We start from the raw sequence: 21,745 nt of genomic DNA, 5'->3' as shown, positions 1-21,745 counted from the left end.
CATAAAGATACCTGTTTTAAAAAAATGTCTGAAGGCCTAAATCCAAACCTACTTGGGAGTACAATTATGAATTCTTTCACACCTACACAACAAGGATCATCTGACATACAGCAAAATGCCTTCAATTATCTCATATATGCATTGAGCAACAAGAACAAAGCATTATATTAACAACTTAACAATTTCAAATAAAAATCCTTTTTGAATAGCAGGTAGCTAAATACAGCCGGTCTGGGTGGAGAATGGGGTGAGTCAGTTTAGGCAAAAACATGGTCCTTTCCAGACATGTGAAGCTAATGGGAACCTACCAGGATGATCAAGGCCCTTACCACCTGACTCTCACAGCAATCTAGAAAACAATAGAGCTGTATGCAAGCCTACAGAAAAGGGGGCCAAGTAAATACAAAGATACTTTGGTCCTTCTTTCTTCTGCCAGAATATTCTGTTCACTTCCAACAAAGAAGGGTACCAAATCAAACATACATACTTAATGTGCCTTTTTAAAAACAGCCTGGATGGCTATCTGTAGGGGTGCTTTGATTGTGCTTTTCCTTCATGGCAGAGGGTTGGATCAGATGGCCCATGCGGTCTCTTCAAACTACGATTCTATTATTCTAAGGCTAAAGATAGGGAAGTGAAAAACTGATAATATGAAGAGTCTACACCTTTTTTAATTCAGAAAAAGGACAAAAGTATTATGCTCTGAAAGAGAAAGGGAACAAAAGCAGCAAAAAAACAAGGATAAGGATGTAAAGAAAGAGGGACACACTGAATAGGAGCAAATGGCTTCTGACGAGCTAAGGCTAGAGGAAGAATAGAGGGAAAGTTCACTCCGTGGCTACAATTTTAAAAATAGGTCACACGACTCTCACTTGGCTTGGGTGACAGTGGATGCTGTCCCACATGCAGATGGTTCCTTTTCTGCAATCTGAGAATAATTGTTTCTCATAAATATCTGTAAGGCAAATACTCCTAAGTCTTCTTTTAAAAATTGAGCAAAGCAAAAGATAGAAGGCCTTCCTATTCTACAGCAAGAACAGATGGCACTATGAGCAGTGCCCAATCTGGCTGAATCCCAACATCTACGTGCGAAGGAGGATAATAACCACCAACACAGAATGTAACATGTATTACAAGGGAATATATTAGCCTCACTGCCACCCACAAGTAAAATGATATGTTATTTATTTTAGGTGTGATGCTTGTAAAACATTATAGCCTAAATCCAAAACAAATGTTTCATTTAAAGTCTATATGTTTTTGTTTAACTCAAAGGACCCCAAGGCAACTGAGATAAAACCAAGAATAAATCATGATGCCAAAAAAGTAGGCAACATATACATCCAACACTTGTTCAATAATTTCTATATGCCTACAAAACATTACTTTTGCATTTAACTGGAGTCTTCCATGTACTGACATTTTACAGATCCTGTTTATAGGCAACTGCGGTAGATAATTTAATGACTACAAACAATTTAATGAAGCATCTTCCAATTCAAATGTAAGATATGTATAATCAGTTTTATGCATGTTGTGTGACGTGTAATCCCATATCTAGCTAGTATCTATGTACTGACTTAGTACACTGAATATATACCATGCAAATAAAATACTGTTCAGCAACTGCCAGATCAGCTTAGTCTCAACCTCTTCTACCATTGCCAGAAACTGTCAAAAGGGAAAAAGAGCTGGCATGTCAAAAGTGAAATGGGAATTTGATTAGCAAGTGTGCTGGTTACCACCAGGTTTTCCATTATCTACTATCAAAGATGGGAGTGTGTATACAAGGTTAATGGACGTAGGATGAGGAACAATGGGTGCATAAAGGGCACCATATACTGGGATGGTAGATGCAGAAGACAGGACTCACATCAACTAGGGATCCATAATACTGTGTATTTGAGTAAGAAGCATCTACTCATTATGAAGAAAGAACAGTAAAAATAGTAATGTATGTTGGAGAAGGATGGAGAAGTTTTTCAATATTGGACACAGGGATTAAGTAAATAGAACAAGGTTGGAAAAAGAGTGCTGTCCCTAGCTTCATTACAGAAAAAAGCAAGGAAATAGAAAATAAGAATCTGAGTAAGAAGGAAAGGGGTAATGCAGAACAAAACCACAGGGGAAGAGTTTGGGTAGTGACTTTTAAAGATTAGAGAACTCCCCACGGCTTGTATGAATCCTTCCAACCACTTTTTAAAATCCAGAAATTACTCATCCTGCCTAATTACAGTAACATTGTTTTCAGATCACCCAATTCCTTACTGCTCCACACAATCCGTTATTCCTCCATGTCATTTCACCTAGTCTCTTCATCCTCGTTATCCCACATCCCTCCAACCCAGTCCACAATATGAGAAGTGATAAACAAATATGCAGCTTCATTGTATCATTTCAGTTATTTAACACACTCTGCAAATACCTAAAGGGTTTATTCCAACTACTTCTCCCAATTAGAAGTGCGGTAACCAATGAGGTTGATCACCAATGCATCGTCTTCATCTTGGAAAGAAGTCACGAGTGGAGTGCCACAGGGTTCCATCCTGGGCCCGGTTCTGTTCAACATCTTTATTAACGACTTAGACGAAGGGTTAGAAGGCACGATCATCAAGTTTGCAGATGACACCAAACTGGGAGGGATAGCTAACACTCCAGAAGACAGGAGCAGAATTCAAAATGATCTTGACAGATTAAACAGATGGGTCGAAACTAACAAAATGAAGTTCAACAGGGACAAATGCAAGATACTCCACTTCGGCAGAAAAAATGAAATGCAGATAAAGAATGGGGGATGCCTGCCTCGACAGCAGTACATGTGAAAAAGACCTTGGAGTCCTCGTGGACAAGTTAAACATGAGCCTACAATGTGATGCGGTGGCAAAAAAAGCCAATGGGATTTTGGCCTGCATCAATAGGAGTATAGTGTCTAGATCCAGAGAAGTCATGCTACTCCTCTATTCTGCCTTGGTCAGACAACACCTGGAATACTGTGCCCAATTCTGGGCACTGCAGTTGAAGGGAGATGTTGGCCAGCTGGAAAGCATCCAGAAGAGGGCAACTAAAATGATCAAGGGTCTGGAGAACAAGCCCTATGAGGAGCGGCTTAAAGAGCTGGGCATGTTTAGCCTGCAGAAGAGAAGGCTGAGAGGAGACATGATAGCCATGTACAAATACATGAGGGGAAGTCATAGGGAGGAGGGAGTGAGCTTGTTTTCTGCTGCCCTGGAGACTAGGACACGGAACAATGGCTTCAAACTACAGGAAAGGAGATTCCAGCTGAACATTAGGAAGAACTTCCTCATTGTGTGTCAGAACCCAGGCTGCAGAGCACCAATAACCATGCGCAGAGGCCAGAATCTATCTAATATCTTTATTAAAGGAATATATAAAGTCAGTAAAAACAAGTGAAGAATATAGTTCAGTAGTAGACCTTTCAGGAAAGGTCAAATATAGTCCAGGAAAACAATGTCCAAAAAAAGATATTAAAGTCCAAAGTTATAATGCAATAACCGAAACACACACCTTGCCAAGCAAAGCGTGGGGAAATGACAGGGCCCTTTTAGTCCAATGGAGCTTGACAACAAAGGCTGGAAGCAAACTAGATGCTTGGCAAACGAGGCTTGATACATGGCAACAAGAGGCAAGAAGCAAGAACGAGGTCCGTGGCAAGATCCGAGGACAAGGCAGGCTTGAAACTGGAACAAGGTCCGAGGGAACTGGAGTAGCGTAGTCCACACACAATCTACTCCCGAAGCTGACGAATTGACTCCGCAAGGATTCCTTTGCGGGCAAACACCTATATAGGATCTTGTTTTCCCGCCAAGGAACACTTTCTCTGGGGAACAAGAAACGAAACCTATACTGTGTCCAGATGCATGACTCCTTAAAGTTTCCCAAGGGAAGCAGACTTAATCAGCTAATTGTCTGGCAGCTATCCTGGCGCTCTGGCGAGTCGCCTCCCGAGCGCCTCTATCTTGATTATAATAATCCCGGCGAGAAAATGGGGGAGATTTCTGCTCAAGGCTTGTTTGGCTGACTTCTGGTGGGCAAACATCTTGCAGGTGCAAGGGCTCCAATTCTGGCTGAAACGGTGGGAAACCCAAGTTTTCCTCTTCATCTGCCACCATAGTACTGGGAACGGAACTACATGGCCCATGAGTCATCACATTGTGAGAGCTGTTCGGCAGTGGAACTCTCTGCCCCGGAGTGTGGTGGAGGCTCCTTCTTTGGAGGCTTTTAAGCAGAGGCTGGATGGCCATCTGTCGGGGGTGCTTTGAATGAGATTTTCCTGCTTCTTGCAGGGGATTGGACTGGATGGCCCATGAGGTCTCTTCCAACTCTACAATTCTATGATTCTATGATCCATTCTTATTTGAAAGTCAACTGTATTAATCTACTTGATTATTCCTATGGACATGCTTATTGACAACTACAAAACATTCTGAAAAGCTGGTGTTGTATGCCTTCAAGTCGTTTGATGATGATGCCACTCTTAATTTGAATATATTTTTTCTTACTAAGGAAGGAGTTACGGTATATACTAGGCTTGATCGATCCACGAAAAATTTGATTCTAAACTCGTTTCAAAACTAGAGGGGGGCAGCTTTTCGTTTCTGATGGTATTTCCGAATTTGGCCCCCAAAAAAATTCGAAATTAACGAAAATTCGTTATTTTCTAAATTAATTCGTTAATGGCGGACGCGCATGCGCAATTCCCAAAAACAGCACAGAGGGAGAGGACTTTACAGGACTCTCCCACCCTCATTTTTTGAGTGATCTTCTTCCAACTTGGTACAGTGGTAGAACACATTTAACACTGATAGCTCACCAAAATTTGGAACGTTTCCCTTATCCTCTGATTTTTGGCGAATTTTCATAGCTTTTATAATAAACCATTTTTTAATAATTGCAGAAATCTGTTCCTGGTTTGAAAGTCTTATTTCCTGTTAAATTGGGTTGTCTTTACTGTGAAAGTCATTGTTCTACTTCAGAAACTTTGTTTTTGTGGCTGAAACTTTGTTAAATTGGTGTGTGTGTGTGATATATACTGTGTATATATATATAGTCCCTGCATAATGTGTGTGTGTGTGTGTGTGTATATATAGGTAAAGGTATCCCTTGACGTTAAGTTCAGTCATGTCTGACTCTGGGGGTTGGTGCTCATCTCCATTTCTAAGCCCAAGAGCCAGTGTTGTCCATAGACACCTCCAAGGTCATGTGGCCGGCATGACTACATGGAGTGCCATTACCTTCCCGCCACAGCGGTACCTATTGATCTACTCACATTGGCATGTTTTCAAGCTGCTAGGTTGGCAGAAGCTGGAGCTAACAGCGGGCACTCACTCTGCTCCCGGGATTTGAACCTGGGACCTTTCGGTCTGCAAGTTCAGCAGCTCAGTGCTTTAACACACTTCGCCATCGGGGCTCATGTATATATAATATACATACACATACACACAATGTGGAGAATATGTGGAAAGGTAGATAGATAAGTTGGGAGCCACAGCGAAGGCACCTTCCTGGGAGCAAGGTCTAATAATAATAATAATAATAATAATAATAATAATAATAATAATAATAATAATGAATCCATTACAATATCCAAGATGGCTCACTGCTACAGAATCTTGGGAGGTTTAGTTTGATATGGTACCATTATTGGCAGAGAAAGCTAAGCTGTAGGAGTTGAAATCCAATCATTTATCCTCCCTATAGAATCAATTTTATATGCATTTTTAGCTACAGAAAAGCTAAAATCAGGACAGTAAAAGAACAACACCCAGAAAATGGGAATTCCAGACAGGAAACAATCAGGGCCAGCTAATACCTCCCAACAAAGGATTCCTCCAGGTAGGAAGCAGCCAGGCTTTGAAGCTGCAAGGCTATTCAATGCTAATCAAGGTGACCAATTGCAACATTCACACTTGCCTCCCACAGACAAGAGTTCTTTCTCCCACCCTGGACCTTCCACAGATATATAAACCCCACTTGCCTAGCTTGCACAGACGTCAAAACCTCTGAGTATCAGGCCTGAGCTGAGGCGGCGGCGGCCATTTCCCCCCTCCGTCTTACTCCTCCTCCTCGGCCTCCTTCCCCCTCGCCCCCTCCCATTGGCTGAGCCCGTGACGCCCCTTTTGCTGAGGGGCAAAAGGAAAGGGCCTGAATGGTGGGAGTTTGGGTGATTTGCAAAAGCTTTTTTTTCCTAACGAAAAAAACGACGACATAACGAAAAACGGCCTCTCGCGATATCCAGACGTGTGGACAACCAATGCCGTATATTGCTTCAAAACAAACGAAAATAACGAATTAATAACGGTTAACGGGGAAAACGAATTATTTGAGCAAGCCTAGTATATACAAACTGAATAGGAAGTAAAATAAATGAAATATCAATTTTGTGTCATAGGGGGAGAGCATAACCTGCTGCATAATTTTGATTCTCTCCCCCCCATAAATAATGAGCTATTGGATGTAGTTCACCACAGACAAAGATTATACGTACAGAAACAGTGTTCAGGGTCGAATAAGTCCTTTTTCATTAGAACAGATCAAATGAACTATGTAAAGATTTAAACTTTTTCTTGAAGTGAAAGCGGGATTCCTTTGTGTATGTCATCTGAATGCTCCCTCCATTACTCTGCCATTAATGCTTTCTGTCCTTCTGGTGAAGGACATTCTGAATTTAGATTTATTTTAGTAATGACTCTTTGGATCAAAACAGAGATCAAATACAATCATTTAATAGCCTGTTTCAGTGGCAACATATTCAATTTATGAAAAAAATCAGACAGACAAAGCCTCATAACTTTCAGTGATCAAATCTAGAAATACAAGGATTTTACAAGGCAAAGCACATTATTTTTACTAAAAAAAAACAACAACCTGCAGGAGTATGTCTTTTACATATTCTTCTTCTTCAACATCCAATACAAATTCCAAACTAAATTACCTTGTCAAAATGATCAGTTTGCTTATATACATAAAGGGGAATAAGTAAAGATCTTCCTTAACAGTCATCACTTGGTTACTTTGCAGATGTGCTTTTCGCAAAGTATGAACTGTGAAGAAGTGCTCTTCATCTGCCACTCTTTATGAAGAATATTGTGTATACGTTTGTGTCCTGGATGGTCAAAACAACCATTTAAATAAATTATGTCTCTGAGATCACAGAGGGTACAAAGAATCTTACTGTTGACAATGAAAAAGTTTATCTGAAAGCTAGTTCAGCAATAGGCCAGAATATTTCCTACTCATCTTTGATAGGGATGCATTGAAGCAGATTTGATGTTGGTTTTAATGCCACTGGGCATCTTTCCTGGAAATGAGAAAGGAAATGGGGTTAGTGATGTAATAAAGAAAAAGACCTTCACCTATCAGGGGGGAAATACAGGGAGACTCTTTCTAGTTCTTCCCTAATATGTGAATTAACATCTCCCTCACACACATTTTCTAGGGTAAATAGAGCTACTTTTTCAGTACTTTAATTTCCCCATATCTGAATTCTTCCATTTTCAGTTTGTGCACGTCCATCTTGTGCAGAAATAATAAGAATATATAAGAATGGTCCTGGTGAATTACCTAACAGAGTAGCCTGTTTCTTACAGACAGGACAAGACCAACACAGTTCTCTCTTGCAATTCTCCAGTAATTCTCATGAAATTACAGGTGATATAGTAGAACAGCAGTAATCTTAATGCTATATGTGATAGATAGATCTTTGATACTGCAACATGTTTTATTTGAATGCTCATAGCCATCCAGAAATTGATGCAAATATTAGATAAGAAATTGTCAATTTCTTGATAGCAAGGATCCACACCGATACCCCAACCCACTTAGGGTAGTATTGTACCCCCAACTGATAAGTGGTACCAAATACCAAACTATGATTCTGTGAGCCAAGATTCCCATCACTGCCAGAATGCATTTCTGCATCATAAAGCCCTAGAGACTAGAAGAGCAAAGCAGATCACCTTCTTCCTTTTTGGAATGAATGAAAAAAACAGCCAGTATATTTTCTTTCCAGGCTACATTTTGCATAGTGTTTTACACAGTGTCGTATCACCTCCTACACATGGTGTAGCTTACTGAGGGCAAACCAAACAAAGACTCCGAATAGTTGTGCTTCTCTGAAATATGGAAATGTATAATATACCATAGATCTTATGCAAAGTGTTAAACTTCTATTAAACTATAGATTCTTTTCATTCCATCAATAGCTTCTCCATTGTACTGCCCCCCCCCCCTTAGATAGCTTTTACTTACCTGGTTGACCCCCTTGGGGCATCTGTACTCCTCCAAGCATGGGCTGAGTCTGGCCTGGTGCTCCAGGCATTTGTACCTGTTGCATGGCAGAACCACCTGCTATAATACTGTTGGCACCTGGCTGACCGGATTGAACAGGCCCAGTCACACCTGGAGGCCGCCTATTTGAGAGCCCCTTCCCAAAGGCTACAGCTGCAACCAAGGCATTGGTATCAGCAGGGTTGAATGTCTGCTTGTTCTGCCGTATTCCTGCAAGGGGAAAACATTCATACAGCACATCATTTACCAAAGTATTAGTTTTAGTCTTGTTCTAATATCATATTCATATTATTCCTTGTTAAACTTGGTTCCTGTTATTCTTGTCCTGATGCTATGTTCCTAGGGTCAGTCTCTATAAATCAGAGCTTCTTAAACTGTGCATCCTGACAAGTGGTCCTCAGTATCCAAGGATTTAACTATTCGATATTTTTAAAAAGTTTAATTTGTATACCTATTTTATACACCTATAGACTCTTCATCACTTAAAAATATCTTGGGCAAAAAATGGTGGCAAGTTGAAAAAGTGCTCTATATCATGTATCCCCATCTAATGTTCTTGCTTCTCCAGTACAATACCTCCACTTTCAGACTCTCGGTCTTCTTTGTTGATTTTCTCCAGTAAGTTAGAACACATTTTGTTTAGGCTCTGGATTTGTTTCTGTAACCATAAGAGTGGTACAGTAAAAATACATTAGAAAATGTATGTTACCTTTCATAAGTTGTTTCACTGCACACAGAGCAAATTCCTGCAAAGTCTATATCCCAAATTTCAAAAACAGAAAAACATCAATTTTCCAAGTCAATCCTACCTAATCTTATACTTGATAGCAGCTGGTCATAGCACCTTATACTATGGCGCAGCTGGTTAGTAGCCTGCTGCAATATATCACTACTAACCAAGAGGTTGTGAGTTCAAAGCCCGAGTCAGATTGAGTGCCTGGCTGTTAAATAGCCCCAGCTCGTTGTTTACCTAAGCAACCTGATAGACAGTTGCATCTGTCAAGTAGGAAAATTTAGGGACCGCATATGCGAGGAGGCCAATTTAACTAATTTTAAAAAGGTAAAGGTTTCCCCTGATGTTAAGTCTAATCATGTCTGATTCTGGGGGTTGGTGCTCATCTCCATTTCTAGGCCGAAGAGCCGGCGTTGTCCGTAGACACCTCCAAGGTCATGTGGCCAGCATGACTGCATGGAGCGCCGTTACCTTCCCTATTGATCTACTCACATTTGCATGTTTTCGAACTGCTAGGTTGGCAGAAGCTGGAGCTAACAGCGGTTGCTCACTCCGCTCCGAGGATTTGAACCTGGGGCCTTTTGGTCTGCAAGTTCAGACCGAAGTTAACTAGTTTACAGCACCATAAAAACGTCCAGTAGGGTGCATGCCGGATGAGGAAATACCATCAAAAAGTGGATGATGAAGTAGCAGCTCCTCCTGTGGCCGGAATCGAGCATATCCTCACAACGCCAGAAGCTGGAAGTTAAATAGCCTCTGTGTCTGTCTGTGTGTTGTTTGTCTAAAGGCATTGAATGTTTGCTATATATATGTACATTGTGATCCGCCCTGAGTTCCCTTTGAGAAGGGCAGAATATAAATACTGTAAATAAATAAATAATATTCAATCAAATCAAAACACTGACTGGAATGCTGTTGAAAATTTCAACAGAATGTGCAATGGTATGTGTGAACACCAAGGTCAGGGTGCTCCACAGTGAATTCCATCCTGATTCCTCCAATACCCATTTAACAGGAAGCATGTGCTGTGATCAGCAGTTGAGTGCTCCCCGATGGAACAGTTATTTGTTTATCACAGTTAATTATTTGTTTATGTGAGGGGGAGTCATAGGGAGGAGGGAGCATGCTTGTTTTCTGCTGCCCTGGAGACTAAGACACGGAACAATGGCTTTAAACTACAGGAAAGGAGATTCCTGAGACACCTGAACATCAGGAAGAACTTCCTCACTGTGAGAGCTGTTCAGCAGTGGAACTTTCTCCCCTGGACTGTAGTGGAGGCTCCTTCTTTGGAGGCTTTTAAGCAGAGGCTGGATGGCCATCTTTTGGGGGTGCTTTGAATGCGATTTCCTGTTTCTTGGCAGGAGGTTGGACTGGATGGCCCATGAGGTCTCTTCCAACTCTATTATTCTATGATTCTACAGTAGCTGCTTCCCAGTGATTAGTTTGGGAGACCTTCACAGTTCCTATGCTACTCCTAAAGCTATGAGGAGAAAACAGTTGCAAATCTGTAACTCTAGGTTGAGAACTTGTAATTTCCCACCACAATTACATCTATTATTTCTAAAATGACCTTCTTACAAATAATTTAGGAGTAATCTGTGTTCTTCTAAAATATGTATGGGAACAGCAATATTTACAACAGACATATTCTTAATACCGAAATTAAAGGACAGAGAAGTAAAAAGTAAAGCAAAAAGCTGTTTACACAAATATTTAGCAAATTTAGTTAATCAAAATGGCATCATTCAGAATTGCCAGACAACAGGTAACACTCACCTGTGCCACATCAGCACCAATTCGAGCTGCATCAGTGCTCAGCTGCTTCTCTTGTTCCTCCACCTCAGGATCAGGTTTGGTTCGCAGATGATCAGGTACAACCTCATGGCTGAACACTGGCACTCGCCCCTCTGTCTGACGCTGAAACATCCAGATTATTAGTTTTCAAGTCATAGTTTGCAAAACAGTCCATTAACATAAGGCTGGATTTATAGGCCTGAGGTAGGTCACAGAGACTCAAACACTACTGGAAATTGGCTTCAGAATACCATCACAAATTCTGCAGGGTTGTAGAATTTTTAGTTACCCAGTGGTAGTGAAGCTAAGCAATGAAGAAGTTACTTTCATCCACCTATTTCTAAAGTCCATCTGAAGTTCTATCCACCTCTATCTATGGATAGAGGAGACTAGTATACAGGCTGTACTACCAAATATTATGCACACTTGAACATACCTCATTATATTGTGTTTGTGTATTTTAATTAGAACTCATTTTGAGAACAATACTGAGTGAACTGTACTAGTAAACAGAATAAATGAATAGTCTGTGGATAACATCATACTTTGATCCCCGCCTCTCCATAAAGATATGTTTTGCACAATGATATCTTTTGGAGAACAGTAGTCACTGTTCAAAGATATGACCTAGAAATGTCTTAAGTAGGCACCTGCAAGATATCAGGTAGTCACATGCATTCTTGCAATTTTCAGTATTCCAATGACTAGGAAATAGTGTTCTTCTAAAGTATTCTTTAGCTTGATTCCTCATATGCAATACAACAAAGTGGCAGAAACTGCACCATTTTAGGCTGCTAATAAGGGATATCATTTTTCAATGCTTTCCCAATTTTAAAAAAATATCTAAGAAGATAAACCAGACTATTAGTTGAAGAAAAGATTCAAACCCAATCCACTCCTTGCTATAACAGGAAAGAAATTAAAAAAATTCCCCATTTCCCACTTCTGCAGTCTTTGGTGGTATGATCTACTATAAGTCATCATAACCATAGCCACTTACTTATATAAAGAACCATGCTATGTAATCTTGCCCTGGACTAGTGAAATCGTTTTTAAAGGTTTTTAAAAATATATTTTGTTATAATGTAATTTATTTATTTAAAATTCATATAAAAGGTAAAGGTAAAGGTTTCCCCTGACGTTAAGTCCAGTCATGTCTGACTCTGGGGGTTGGTGCTCATCTCCATTTCTAAGTTGGCATTGTCTGTAGACACCTCCAAGGTCATGTGGCTGGCATGACTGCATGGAGCGCCGTTACCTTTCCGCCGGAGAGGTACCTATTGATCTACTCACATTGGCATGTGAGTAGATTCATATACTGTAATTTTAATTCAATTGTAATATTTATCTTTTGCATGTTTTTAATTAATTGCATTGCTTTTTAACTGTGAGCTGCTTTGAGTATAAAGTTTGAGGAGGGAGGGACCAGGACAAAAATCATCATTACCATTACAACCCTCAGGGACCTATTATTTCTGCTATTTCAAAGAAGGACATTGACAAAATGGAATGTATCCAGGTGTGGTAATCAAAATGATAGATGATTTAGAAACTAAGCCATATGCAAAAAAGGCAAAGGAAGCCGGTGTGTTTACATAGAGAACATAGAGGAGGTATGATAACCATCTTAAAATGCAGAAAATGAAGCAAGGTTGTCTTCTGCTGATCCACATGAACAAATGAATTCAAATTGCAAAATCCTACCTAATGGTGAGACTGTTCAATAGCAGAATAGACTGCCTTGGAGGGTAGTGAATGCTACCTCTTTGGATGGATTTAGTTGTATATTCTTGCATGACAGATGATTGTGGTTTTTTTTCAAAAATGATTCTATCATTCTATCTAATTTTACGACATATGTAGATCAGTACTCTTATAGCACAAGAATGGGTGGAAAACCTCTTAATTTCATAAATGTACCATATTTCATCATTCATAGAGAGATGTACTTCCATCCTGTTCCAATGACAGTTATTAGTAAATTAAGACATCATTTTATCCATGATTATACTACCAATATATATTTCTTATTTTGCCATGCAAAATGCAAGTTATGAGTCAGATTCTTACCATAAGCTCCTCATCACGGTCTGGGGAAAGCACTAAAGGAATTATGACCTGATTGCGCAGCAGTGGAGTCTTCTCATGCTTCAGCACTTTATTCAGGGTGTTTAGTTGCCCAGAAAGTAGAGCAAAGTTGTCTAGCACTGAAGGCCTGGAGCAGATGGAAAAATGAAAGGACATGAGGAAAACAGAAATAGCATTCCTGTTTGTGACTGTTGGAAAGTAAAAGCATTGTTTCGCACAAGGCCATCAATAAAATGAAACTTTTCGGCAGCAGTAGTATTCATCCACATTTTTAAATTTATCAAATGTTTTTGCCAGTAGCATGCCCTATGCAGAACTTTTTGAGGCGTTGATATGATTGCAGAGGAGAACAGGTCACATAAGCCTGACTTCCATGAGATTTGAATATTTTCCATTCTACATCATTAATCCAGTATAAGTGAACCTTGAGCAAATTAACAGTTCCTTCCTGTATTTACAATAAAGAACAAATAAAAAAGGAACTGTTACACAGGTTCCAGATCCTCCTTAACATTATGCCCAAAACAAAGATAGTTCAAGGAACGCTGCTCTCATGTCTGCATAACAATTTCATCCTCTACATTTCAAATCATGTAGAAACGTACATCCTTTGGTTGTCATCTTGACACAAAATAAAATGGAAAACTCTGGTGTTTGTCCATATCTTCCAAATATATATATCCAGGGTGAACTTGTATGGATTCTGTGTGAATATATACAACCCAAAGTTACTATATACTGCGCAATGTCTACATCAGCTTCCACAATAAGCAAGATTAATCCCATAGCCTTTGTTCTGCTCTCTTACCAGGTAAGACGGTCATATTCGTTCTCCAACTTGTAAATGAAATTGACTAAGGAATTTTTCAGGTCAGCCACTTGACTGATGAGAGCCTCCAGGGACAACTCTAGCTGCTTCTCTTCTCTCTAGAAAGGACAAAAGCAAAACTTGAACATACCAGTTCTTCAACCCAAAGTGATTTGTCCCTTTAAAAGGTTTCATATTAAACATAGTGTGTATGTGTCAGGGGGGATTCTTAATTTTCCTGGGTCCAATGTGGAACTGAGGGTTCTCTATACTTTAACAGCTATATTGTAAAGAGTATTTGAGCAACCACAGTATCTTGTGTGCTGGTCGTTTCCTTTTAAACTTTTGTTCCGTGGACACTGAATCCAGAAACTCTCTAAAACGATCACACACCAGAATAATACAGAATACATTACAAACAAAACAATGCAAGATGAGTACCTCAGGTAAGATAGCAATGGTATCTCATCAGATCAACCAGAATATAGCTATCAAGCCTGTTGGGAAATCGATTGACATATTTCCGTTGGCATGCAATGTTGAAAGAGGAAAAGCTTGCATTTGCATTTGAGAATGAATAATCCATCAGTGAGAAAGAATGCAAAGGAATCCACATAAAGGAGCATTGTGGCCTAAATATATGGGCCCAATGTATAAGACTGACAGCATGACGACTGCCAAGGCATAGCTGAGATTATCACTGCCTTGCTGCCTATACCTTTCAAGACCCAAGAGATGAATTTCACATTCTTTCTGAAAACTTAGTTTTTTAGAGAGACTTTTCCTGATTCATAGTGATTCATGGCACTGTTGTGTTTTACTATTCTCTCAATTTTACAGTACACTGTGGGCAAACCACTAAGGGATTTAACTAGAGTAACCGGCACGTACACACACACACACACACACACACACACACGCATATAGAGAGAGCCAATACCCATATCTTTTAAGCCCAAAGGATTAAAACAAAATATCTAAAGAGTTAAATACACTAAAATTAATGAAATACATGGAAACAATGTACAATCTTAAAGCAAATGATCATATACTGTTTTCAACACTGAATAATTTCATAAAACCAGGAAAATCTCTCTGCCATGTCCATGACTTCACTCCAGCCAAAAAAAAAAATTCTTAGCATTCTTCAGTCCTGCTTTAAGTAGATTTTTGCAGCAACAGTTTATTATAATTATAATAATTATATAATAGCAGCTATGGTATTATTTGTTGGAGTGTTTCAAAATACAGGTTACATTCTAATGCTGCAAGTTGTGCAAATAGAACCTCTGTGTCGATTATGCATGGCACTGGATTGCCAATGGCCATTTGGACAAACCACTTCCCCAGTGAAATATAGATGGGTACATAATATCTCATTTTTAAACATTTCTTTTCTTGCATTTTGTGGCAAGAAGTCTAATCTGGATAATGATTGAAGATCAGGGTTCAAATTCTTCTAAGTGATGAAAACCCACTGGATGACCTTGGGCAAGTCACACTCAGTCTCAGAGGAAGACAGAAGCAACCTCATAGAAAAACCTGATAGGTGACCTTAGGGTAACCACAAGTTGGAAACAACTTGAAGGTACACAACAATCCTACCATAGCTAGTTTCAAGCTTTTCCAAATTCATTGCTGCTAAAAATTACCATCTTAAGCAGTTTTGGATTGTAGCAACCATGTTGTGTGAAGCTCCCTATAAAATTCCTCATTATCACATTATGTCCTATAAAGCATGCCCTTGATTAAAAACTACACAAGTGCCTTTCACTTTACAACTGTTGACAGACAATATATGCATTTTCTCCACACATATAACAGAGAGCAGGAAAATATGGGTGCTAAGCAAATCTAACCATTCATTATAAGGGACATTACAATAGTATTACAATAACTGGGATGGAGTAGTAAAGTAGAGTTTGTAGTAAAGTCAGTGGTGACAGCGAGAAGCTTGAACTTAGCAATTTAAATAATTAATAGACTAGAACTGAAGTCTTAAACAGCCCATATATGGTCCCCATCTCATATTTTTTCCTTAATATCTTTAAACGATACTAATTATATATACACAAAGGAATTTATCTACTCAGGAAAAAAAATCATACAATGGAAAATTAATTGAAACCATCAGATCTACAGCAGTGAAAAAGCAAAAACGTTTCAGAATTATTAGAATTAGAAACAAAACAGCAAGATAAAGTCAGTGTCAGAATTTATACAAGAATTACATTATCAAATTTATGTCACAGATTAAATAGCTTCAGGCTAAGGAAGAAAACCGATCCTACTTACACCTTCTCCACACTTAAGGTTGAGTTGTATTTACTGACTAAAGATGAGAATGATATCAGCATTAGGCTACATATGCCTCTCACGGCTCTCTCTGTGTGTTTGTGTTATCTCTGTGTCCTTTCTTGCCATATAAAAAGATCACAAAGAGAAAGACAAACTACTACTAGAAGTCCCCAGGAGCATCCAGAACTCTTTATAACAAGGCACAGGTCTTCACCATGCCCAGTTTTGCTTCAGCCCATTCAAGAAAGAAAAAAGTAACTGGGCTATATAAAAAAGCAAGCTAAACTGCTTTTAACATTTGAGTTGATGTGAGTATTGTTTCATCTTGTATCTTATGCTTGTAATGTTGCTTTTATATATATATATACAACAAGTTAGAACCAGGACATCAAACAAGGATGGTTGCAACTCCTGTAAGGTTAGTATTATGGCATCTGGAGCATAATCTGATATAATGATATTATCTATTTACAAGTCATCTCAGTCAAAAGGATGTATCTGGAGGGAAAAAAGAAGATATAATACCAGGGTTGTATCTGTTAGGTTTTGAGGTTCCATTAAACTAAGGCTAGATCTACACTGTCACATAATCCAGATTATCACATCAGATAATCCACACTATCTGCTTTGAACTGGATTATATGAGTTTACACTGCCATATTATCCAGTTCAAAGCAGATAATCTGGATTCTGTATGGCAGTGTAGGTGGGGTCGAAATGAGCACAGAGAATCTGCAAGCAGTGCTCTGTTAATAGCCCATCCAGGTTCCACACACCCTGCTGAAATTCCTCTCCGCATTAATATTTCTAACTAAAATCTGTCAAGATATGAAAAACAAAACCATGATCCATAAACTGTAATTGTAGACATTGAAACCGTTTGCAAATTTTCATTCCTCAGTTCAGTCACTAATCAGAACAGAGAACAGTCAAGAAATAAGAACTGTAGGCCTTATGAAGGAACTAGACAAGATTCAGAAGTGTCAAGACATATCATTGAATAGTAAAGTTAGTATTGCCTATGCCATTGTATTTGTGTATGACTGTGAAAGCTTGACAGTGAAGAAAGCCAATAGGAAGAAAATCAACTCATCCGAAATGTGGTGTGGGAGAAGAATTCTATGGATACCACCAATTGCTAAAAAGACAAATAAATGGGTCTTAAAACATATCAAGCCTGAACTCTTCCTAGAGGTGAAAAGAAAATGCATACTTATACAAACTTCTATTTGTCTTGCCAATATCTGACACACATTTGGCAAGGAAAGGGGCAAGGAAAATTAACAGTGACCCCTCCCATGTTTTGCGAAAGGAGTCCCTACCAACACCTTCTTTAATGACATTTTGCAGGGAGGACAACACATTTTTTATTTGTGCATGCCTTTTGACCTATAAAACTGACTTGCACACCTGCTGAATCTGGAATTAACACGGCTTTAAAAACTGACTTTATGGATGACAAAATCGAGTTGGGCGGGATCTTAAGACTTGTTTTACTTGCCTTGCTTCTGTATATTCATTACAGCTGATCATTCATGGCAATCTGTTTTACTGCATTTCATTATTTTTATTGTACTTATATCATTGTGACTGCCCTCCCTTACCGGTTGATGAAGTTAGGGTATACATTTAACACATAAATGACAAAAACACACATGTTATAAAAATAAGTCCAACCAAACCTATGCTGATAAGAGGCAACCTGCTGCTATAAAAGGTCCTCCAGTTCTCTTGTGTTTATTGTTTTCAAGTTGCCTGTCTGCTTATGACAACCCAATGTATTTCATATGCTTCTCTTTGGTAAGGAATACTCATAGGTAGGTCTGCCAATTACTTCATCTGAAAACATAGCCTACAGCACCCAGTATACATTTGCACCCTCCCATCCAAGTACTAACCAGAGCTATCCCTGCTTAGCTTCCCAAATCAGTCAGAATCTGAGGGCTACTACTATTACTTGAGAATCCTTTATCCAGAAATCCGTAATACTCCAAAGTCACATGGATAACTGAGACAGTGGTACCTTTTCTTTCTGGTGGTTTTCAAACAAACTTGGTTTTCATGCAAAGAAATGACTTCAACTATTGTATAAAATTACCTTCAGGCTATGTATTTAAGGCATATATGAAACATAAATGAGTTTCACATTGAGGCTTGGATCACATCCCCAAGATCTCACATTGGACACAGACTTTCCAAAGTCTGAAATGTAAAATACTTCTGCTCCCAACCATTTCACCTTAGGGATACTCATTCTAGGGTGCATCTACACTGTAGAATGCAGATCGACACAACTGTAGTAGCTTATGGAATCCTGAGAGTTGTAGTTTGGTGAAGTGTCAGCCCTCTTTGGAAGAGAAGGCCCAAGACCTTGTAAAACTACAACTCCCATGTATCCATATCATTGAGCCATGGCAATTAAATGCATTAATTCTACAGTGTAGATGTGGCCTTGTACTCATGAAGGTGCATCTGACCACCTCTGAAGGTCATCTTGTCTGTTTCACCATCCTCAAATATTCTGAATATCCCTTAATCAGAAATGCTTGGAACCAGAAGTGTTTTGAATATCAGATTATTTGCGGATGGGAATTTGGAATACCTACATTTGCATAGAAAGACACAATAGCACTTGTGTTCAATAATAATAATAATAATAATAATAATAATAATAATAATAATAATAATAATAAATTCTTAAACCAAAGGGACTTGGGGCGGCTTACATATGGGACAAAGTGCCCATAAACACAAATACCAAACAGTCTATCAAAGCAAAAACACAATTAAAATAAAAAACATAGTTAAATATAACAATCCAGATAAAAGCACAATTCAACAAAACATAAAGATAGAAAACAGTAGCATTAAAATTCAGTCAAAACAATACTCAATGAAATCATGGGCATGACCAGGCTATAAAAGGCCTGTGTATGGGATAGTACAAGCAGCATATCATAGGGCTGGATATTGGATGAAGTGCAGAAAAAAGATTATTATTATGGAACTTAGGGACTGGGCATTCTCAAATGCAAGCTGAAACATCCAGGTTTTCAAATCCCTGTGAAAGGAGGACAATGTAGGGGCTTGTCTAATTTCCCTTGGGAGGGAGTTCCAAAGTCAGGGGGCCACCACGGAGAAGGCCCTCTCCCTCGTCCCCACTAACCGTGCTTGTGACGGTGCTGGGAGGGAGAGGAGGACCTCCCCGGCTTACACACATAGCTAGCCTGAAGGAAATAGTATACAGTATTTTAAATAACTTGAACATGGAACAAAGTTTGCATTCACTTAACCTTTGTTTTCTAATGGTTCTGTATACACCAATTTTGTTTCACGCTTGAAACTATTTCACATACAGTCTACAATTAAAGCTACCTTTGTGGAAACTTTTGGATTTGGGGGTACTTCAGATTTCCGGACTCTGGATAAGAGATGCTCAACCAGTATCAGATAAAGGGGGTGCATCCACAGCAGGCATGGGCAAAGTTAGGGTCTCCCTCCAGATGTTTTGGACTTCAACTCCCACCATTCCTGAAAACCTCAGGCCTCTTCCTTTCCCCCCTCAGCCGCTTAAGCGGGGAAAGGAAGGGGCCTGAGGTTTTCAGGAATGGTGGGAGTTGGAGTTCAAAACATCTGGAGGGAGACCCTAACTTTGCCCATGCCTGTTCTACACTGTAGAATTAATGCAGTTTGTTACCACTTTAACTGTCATGGGGGTGACAGTTTGGTGAGGCACCATCACTCTTCAGCAGAAAAGATTTAAAAACTTGGTAAAACTACAAATTCCCACAATTGGATGCCATGACGCCTCTCTATCAAGGAGTGCCGGTGCGTGAGCATACCACAACTCCATGGCACTGAAAGTGGTGCCGAACTGGATTAATTCTACGATGTGGACGCAACCAAGAACAGCCACACTCCTTGGGAAGCCTCACCTGCATGGCGACGACGATAAAAACCCTCCCGCGCTTGGTGGGAGTTCCCTGGCGGAGCTGTTTCCTCTTCCGGGCCGAAGCTGTAGGAGGTCGAAGGTCGTGGATGAGGGCGGTGTCAGCCATGGCAGCTTCAGAGAGACCCGACGCCGAGGTACTCTTCCTTGCCCTGGATGCCGCTCGGGGCAAAATGGGTGGGAGGCGGCAGGGAAGGTTTGCAGGCCTGGCAGGGTGTGCGAAGAAACTGTTTCAGTCCTGACGAACTGGCTGAAAGAGTGGGCAAAGAGTATGCCTCCCACCTGAAGCCCTGTGGCAACCTCCTGCAGAATTCCGGGGCCTGTTGTGAGTGAGGAACAGGAACTCTCTGGCTGAGCAGGAGGAAGCCACAGAGTTTCACTGGGTTGTTGTGCATTTTCCGGGCTGTATGGCCATGTTCCAGAAGCATTCTCTCCTGACGTTTGGCCCACATCTATGGCAGGCATTCTCAGAGGTTGTGAGGTATATTGGAAAACTAAGCAAGGGAGGTTTATATATCTGGAAGGTCCAGAGTGGGAGAAGGAATTCTTGTCTGTTGGAGGCCAGTGTGATTCCCCCAGGCAGGAGTGAAGTTTGCAACGCCATTAATGCTAATCACGGTGATCAATTACAACATTCACACTGGCCTCCAACAGAGAACTGTAAAGTGATAATATAAGGATACAATAGCAAAAGATAAAAGACTACACAACTGCCCCGGAATAAACACTAAAGGAGAGAAAAATAATACAACAAACAAATAGAAGAGGAAATACAAGGGTATAGTTTATACCAAATGAATACGATACATAACAACACACATCTGATGGAAGTCAATTTTAATTATATGTGATAAATGTTAGTATTTAAGTGATGTTCTGATTTTTTGTTTTTTGCTTTCTGTTTTCTGTTTCTGTCCTCTTTTTCTTTTTCCTTTTGTTTCCTGATGTAGGGTTTCGATTAATAGATTTCCCCTAACCTCCTATATATTTTTTTCTTACCCCCATGTTATCCCCCATGTTATCCCCCTTCACTGTGTGTAATGGCCGATGTGATTCACACCCCTTGGCAAATGACTTTAATAAAAAAAAATTTAAAAAAAAGAAGAAAGAAAACGAAGCAAGGGAGGTTTATATATCTGTGGAAGGTCCAGAGTGGGAGAATGAATTCTTGTCTATTGGAGGCCAGTGTGATTCCCCCAGGCAGGAATGAAGTTTGCAACGCCATTAATGCTAATCACGGTTATCAATTACAACATTCACACTGGCCTCCAACAGACAAGAGTTCTTCTCCCACCCTGGACCTTCCACAGATATATAAACTTGCCTTGCTTAGTTTTCCAATATACCTCACAACCTCTGAGGATGCCTACTAGAGATGTGGGTGAAATGTCAGAAGAGAATGCTTCTGGAACATGGCCATACAGCCCGGAAAATATACAACAACCCAGTGATTTCAGCCATGAAAGCCTTCAACAATACACAGGGTTTCAGATGGGAGACATACTCTGCCCACTCTTTCAATTCTAGTATTTATCCTATCAGAAGCGAACTGGGGGTACAGTTTTAATGTATTTAAAAACACAAAGTTAAAAACTTGGCATTATACTAATGTCCTTTGACCAGTAGCTGGCCAGTTACTCCAACTGGTGTTGCTATAAGAAGGCCCTCCATTGTGCATGTGGCAGGGCTCAGACTGCATTATAATAGGTGAACTGTGGTTTGCTCTTTTCCACACTTGCATGTCATGGACCCTACTTAATGTCAGGGA

General features: G+C 39.8%; 2 protein-coding genes across 9 annotated transcripts in view; one reads left to right on the top strand and one right to left on the bottom strand.

The window, feature by feature from the left end:
- Nucleotides 1-6,727: 6,727 nt before the first annotated feature.
- Nucleotides 6,728-20,101, bottom strand: med8 (mediator complex subunit 8). The gene is made up of 7 exons (XM_003220199.4): nt 19,964-20,101; nt 13,731-13,849; nt 12,905-13,049; nt 10,817-10,957; nt 8,884-8,965; nt 8,269-8,517; nt 6,728-7,318 (listed from the first exon to the last, which is right to left on the bottom strand). Exons 1-7 carry the CDS (start codon nt 20,084-20,086, stop codon nt 7,254-7,256), a joined length of 924 nt encoding a protein of 307 aa, XP_003220247.2. The 5' UTR covers nt 20,087-20,101; the 3' UTR covers nt 6,728-7,253.
- szt2 (SZT2 subunit of KICSTOR complex) overlaps nt 20,010-21,745 on the top strand; it is an 86,014-nt gene continuing 84,278 nt past the window's right edge. For 7 of the 8 annotated variants that reach the window (XM_062978383.1, XM_062978381.1, XM_062978384.1 and 4 more), the window contains exon 1: nt 20,011-20,114. In XM_062978383.1, the coding sequence (XP_062834453.1) occupies nt 20,067-20,114 (48 nt within the window). In that variant the 5' untranslated portion in view covers nt 20,011-20,066. Of the gene's footprint in view, nt 20,115-21,745 lie in introns of all 8 variants that reach the window. The other variant, XM_062978382.1, reaches the window with a different exon arrangement.

This window comes from Anolis carolinensis, chromosome 4 (genome assembly GCF_035594765.1).
Source record: "Anolis carolinensis isolate JA03-04 chromosome 4, rAnoCar3.1.pri, whole genome shotgun sequence".
NCBI lineage: Eukaryota > Metazoa > Chordata > Lepidosauria > Squamata > Dactyloidae > Anolis > Anolis carolinensis.
The sequence above is the reverse complement of the archived record's forward strand: the minus strand, read 5'-3'. Positions and strand labels throughout refer to the sequence as shown.

Coding starts and splice junctions, on each gene's coding strand:
- med8 (XM_003220199.4), bottom strand. CDS start 20,086: ATGGCTGACACCGCCCTCATCCACGACCTTCGACCTCCTACAGCTTCG. Junction 13,050..13,730: donor GAATATGACCGTCTTACCTG/GTAAGAGAGCAG, acceptor CATCTGCTCCAG/GCCTTCAGTGCTAGACAACT. Junction 8,966..10,816: donor TTGGTGCTGATGTGGCACAG/GTGAGTGTTACC, acceptor TTATGGTTACAG/AAACAAATCCAGAGCCTAAA.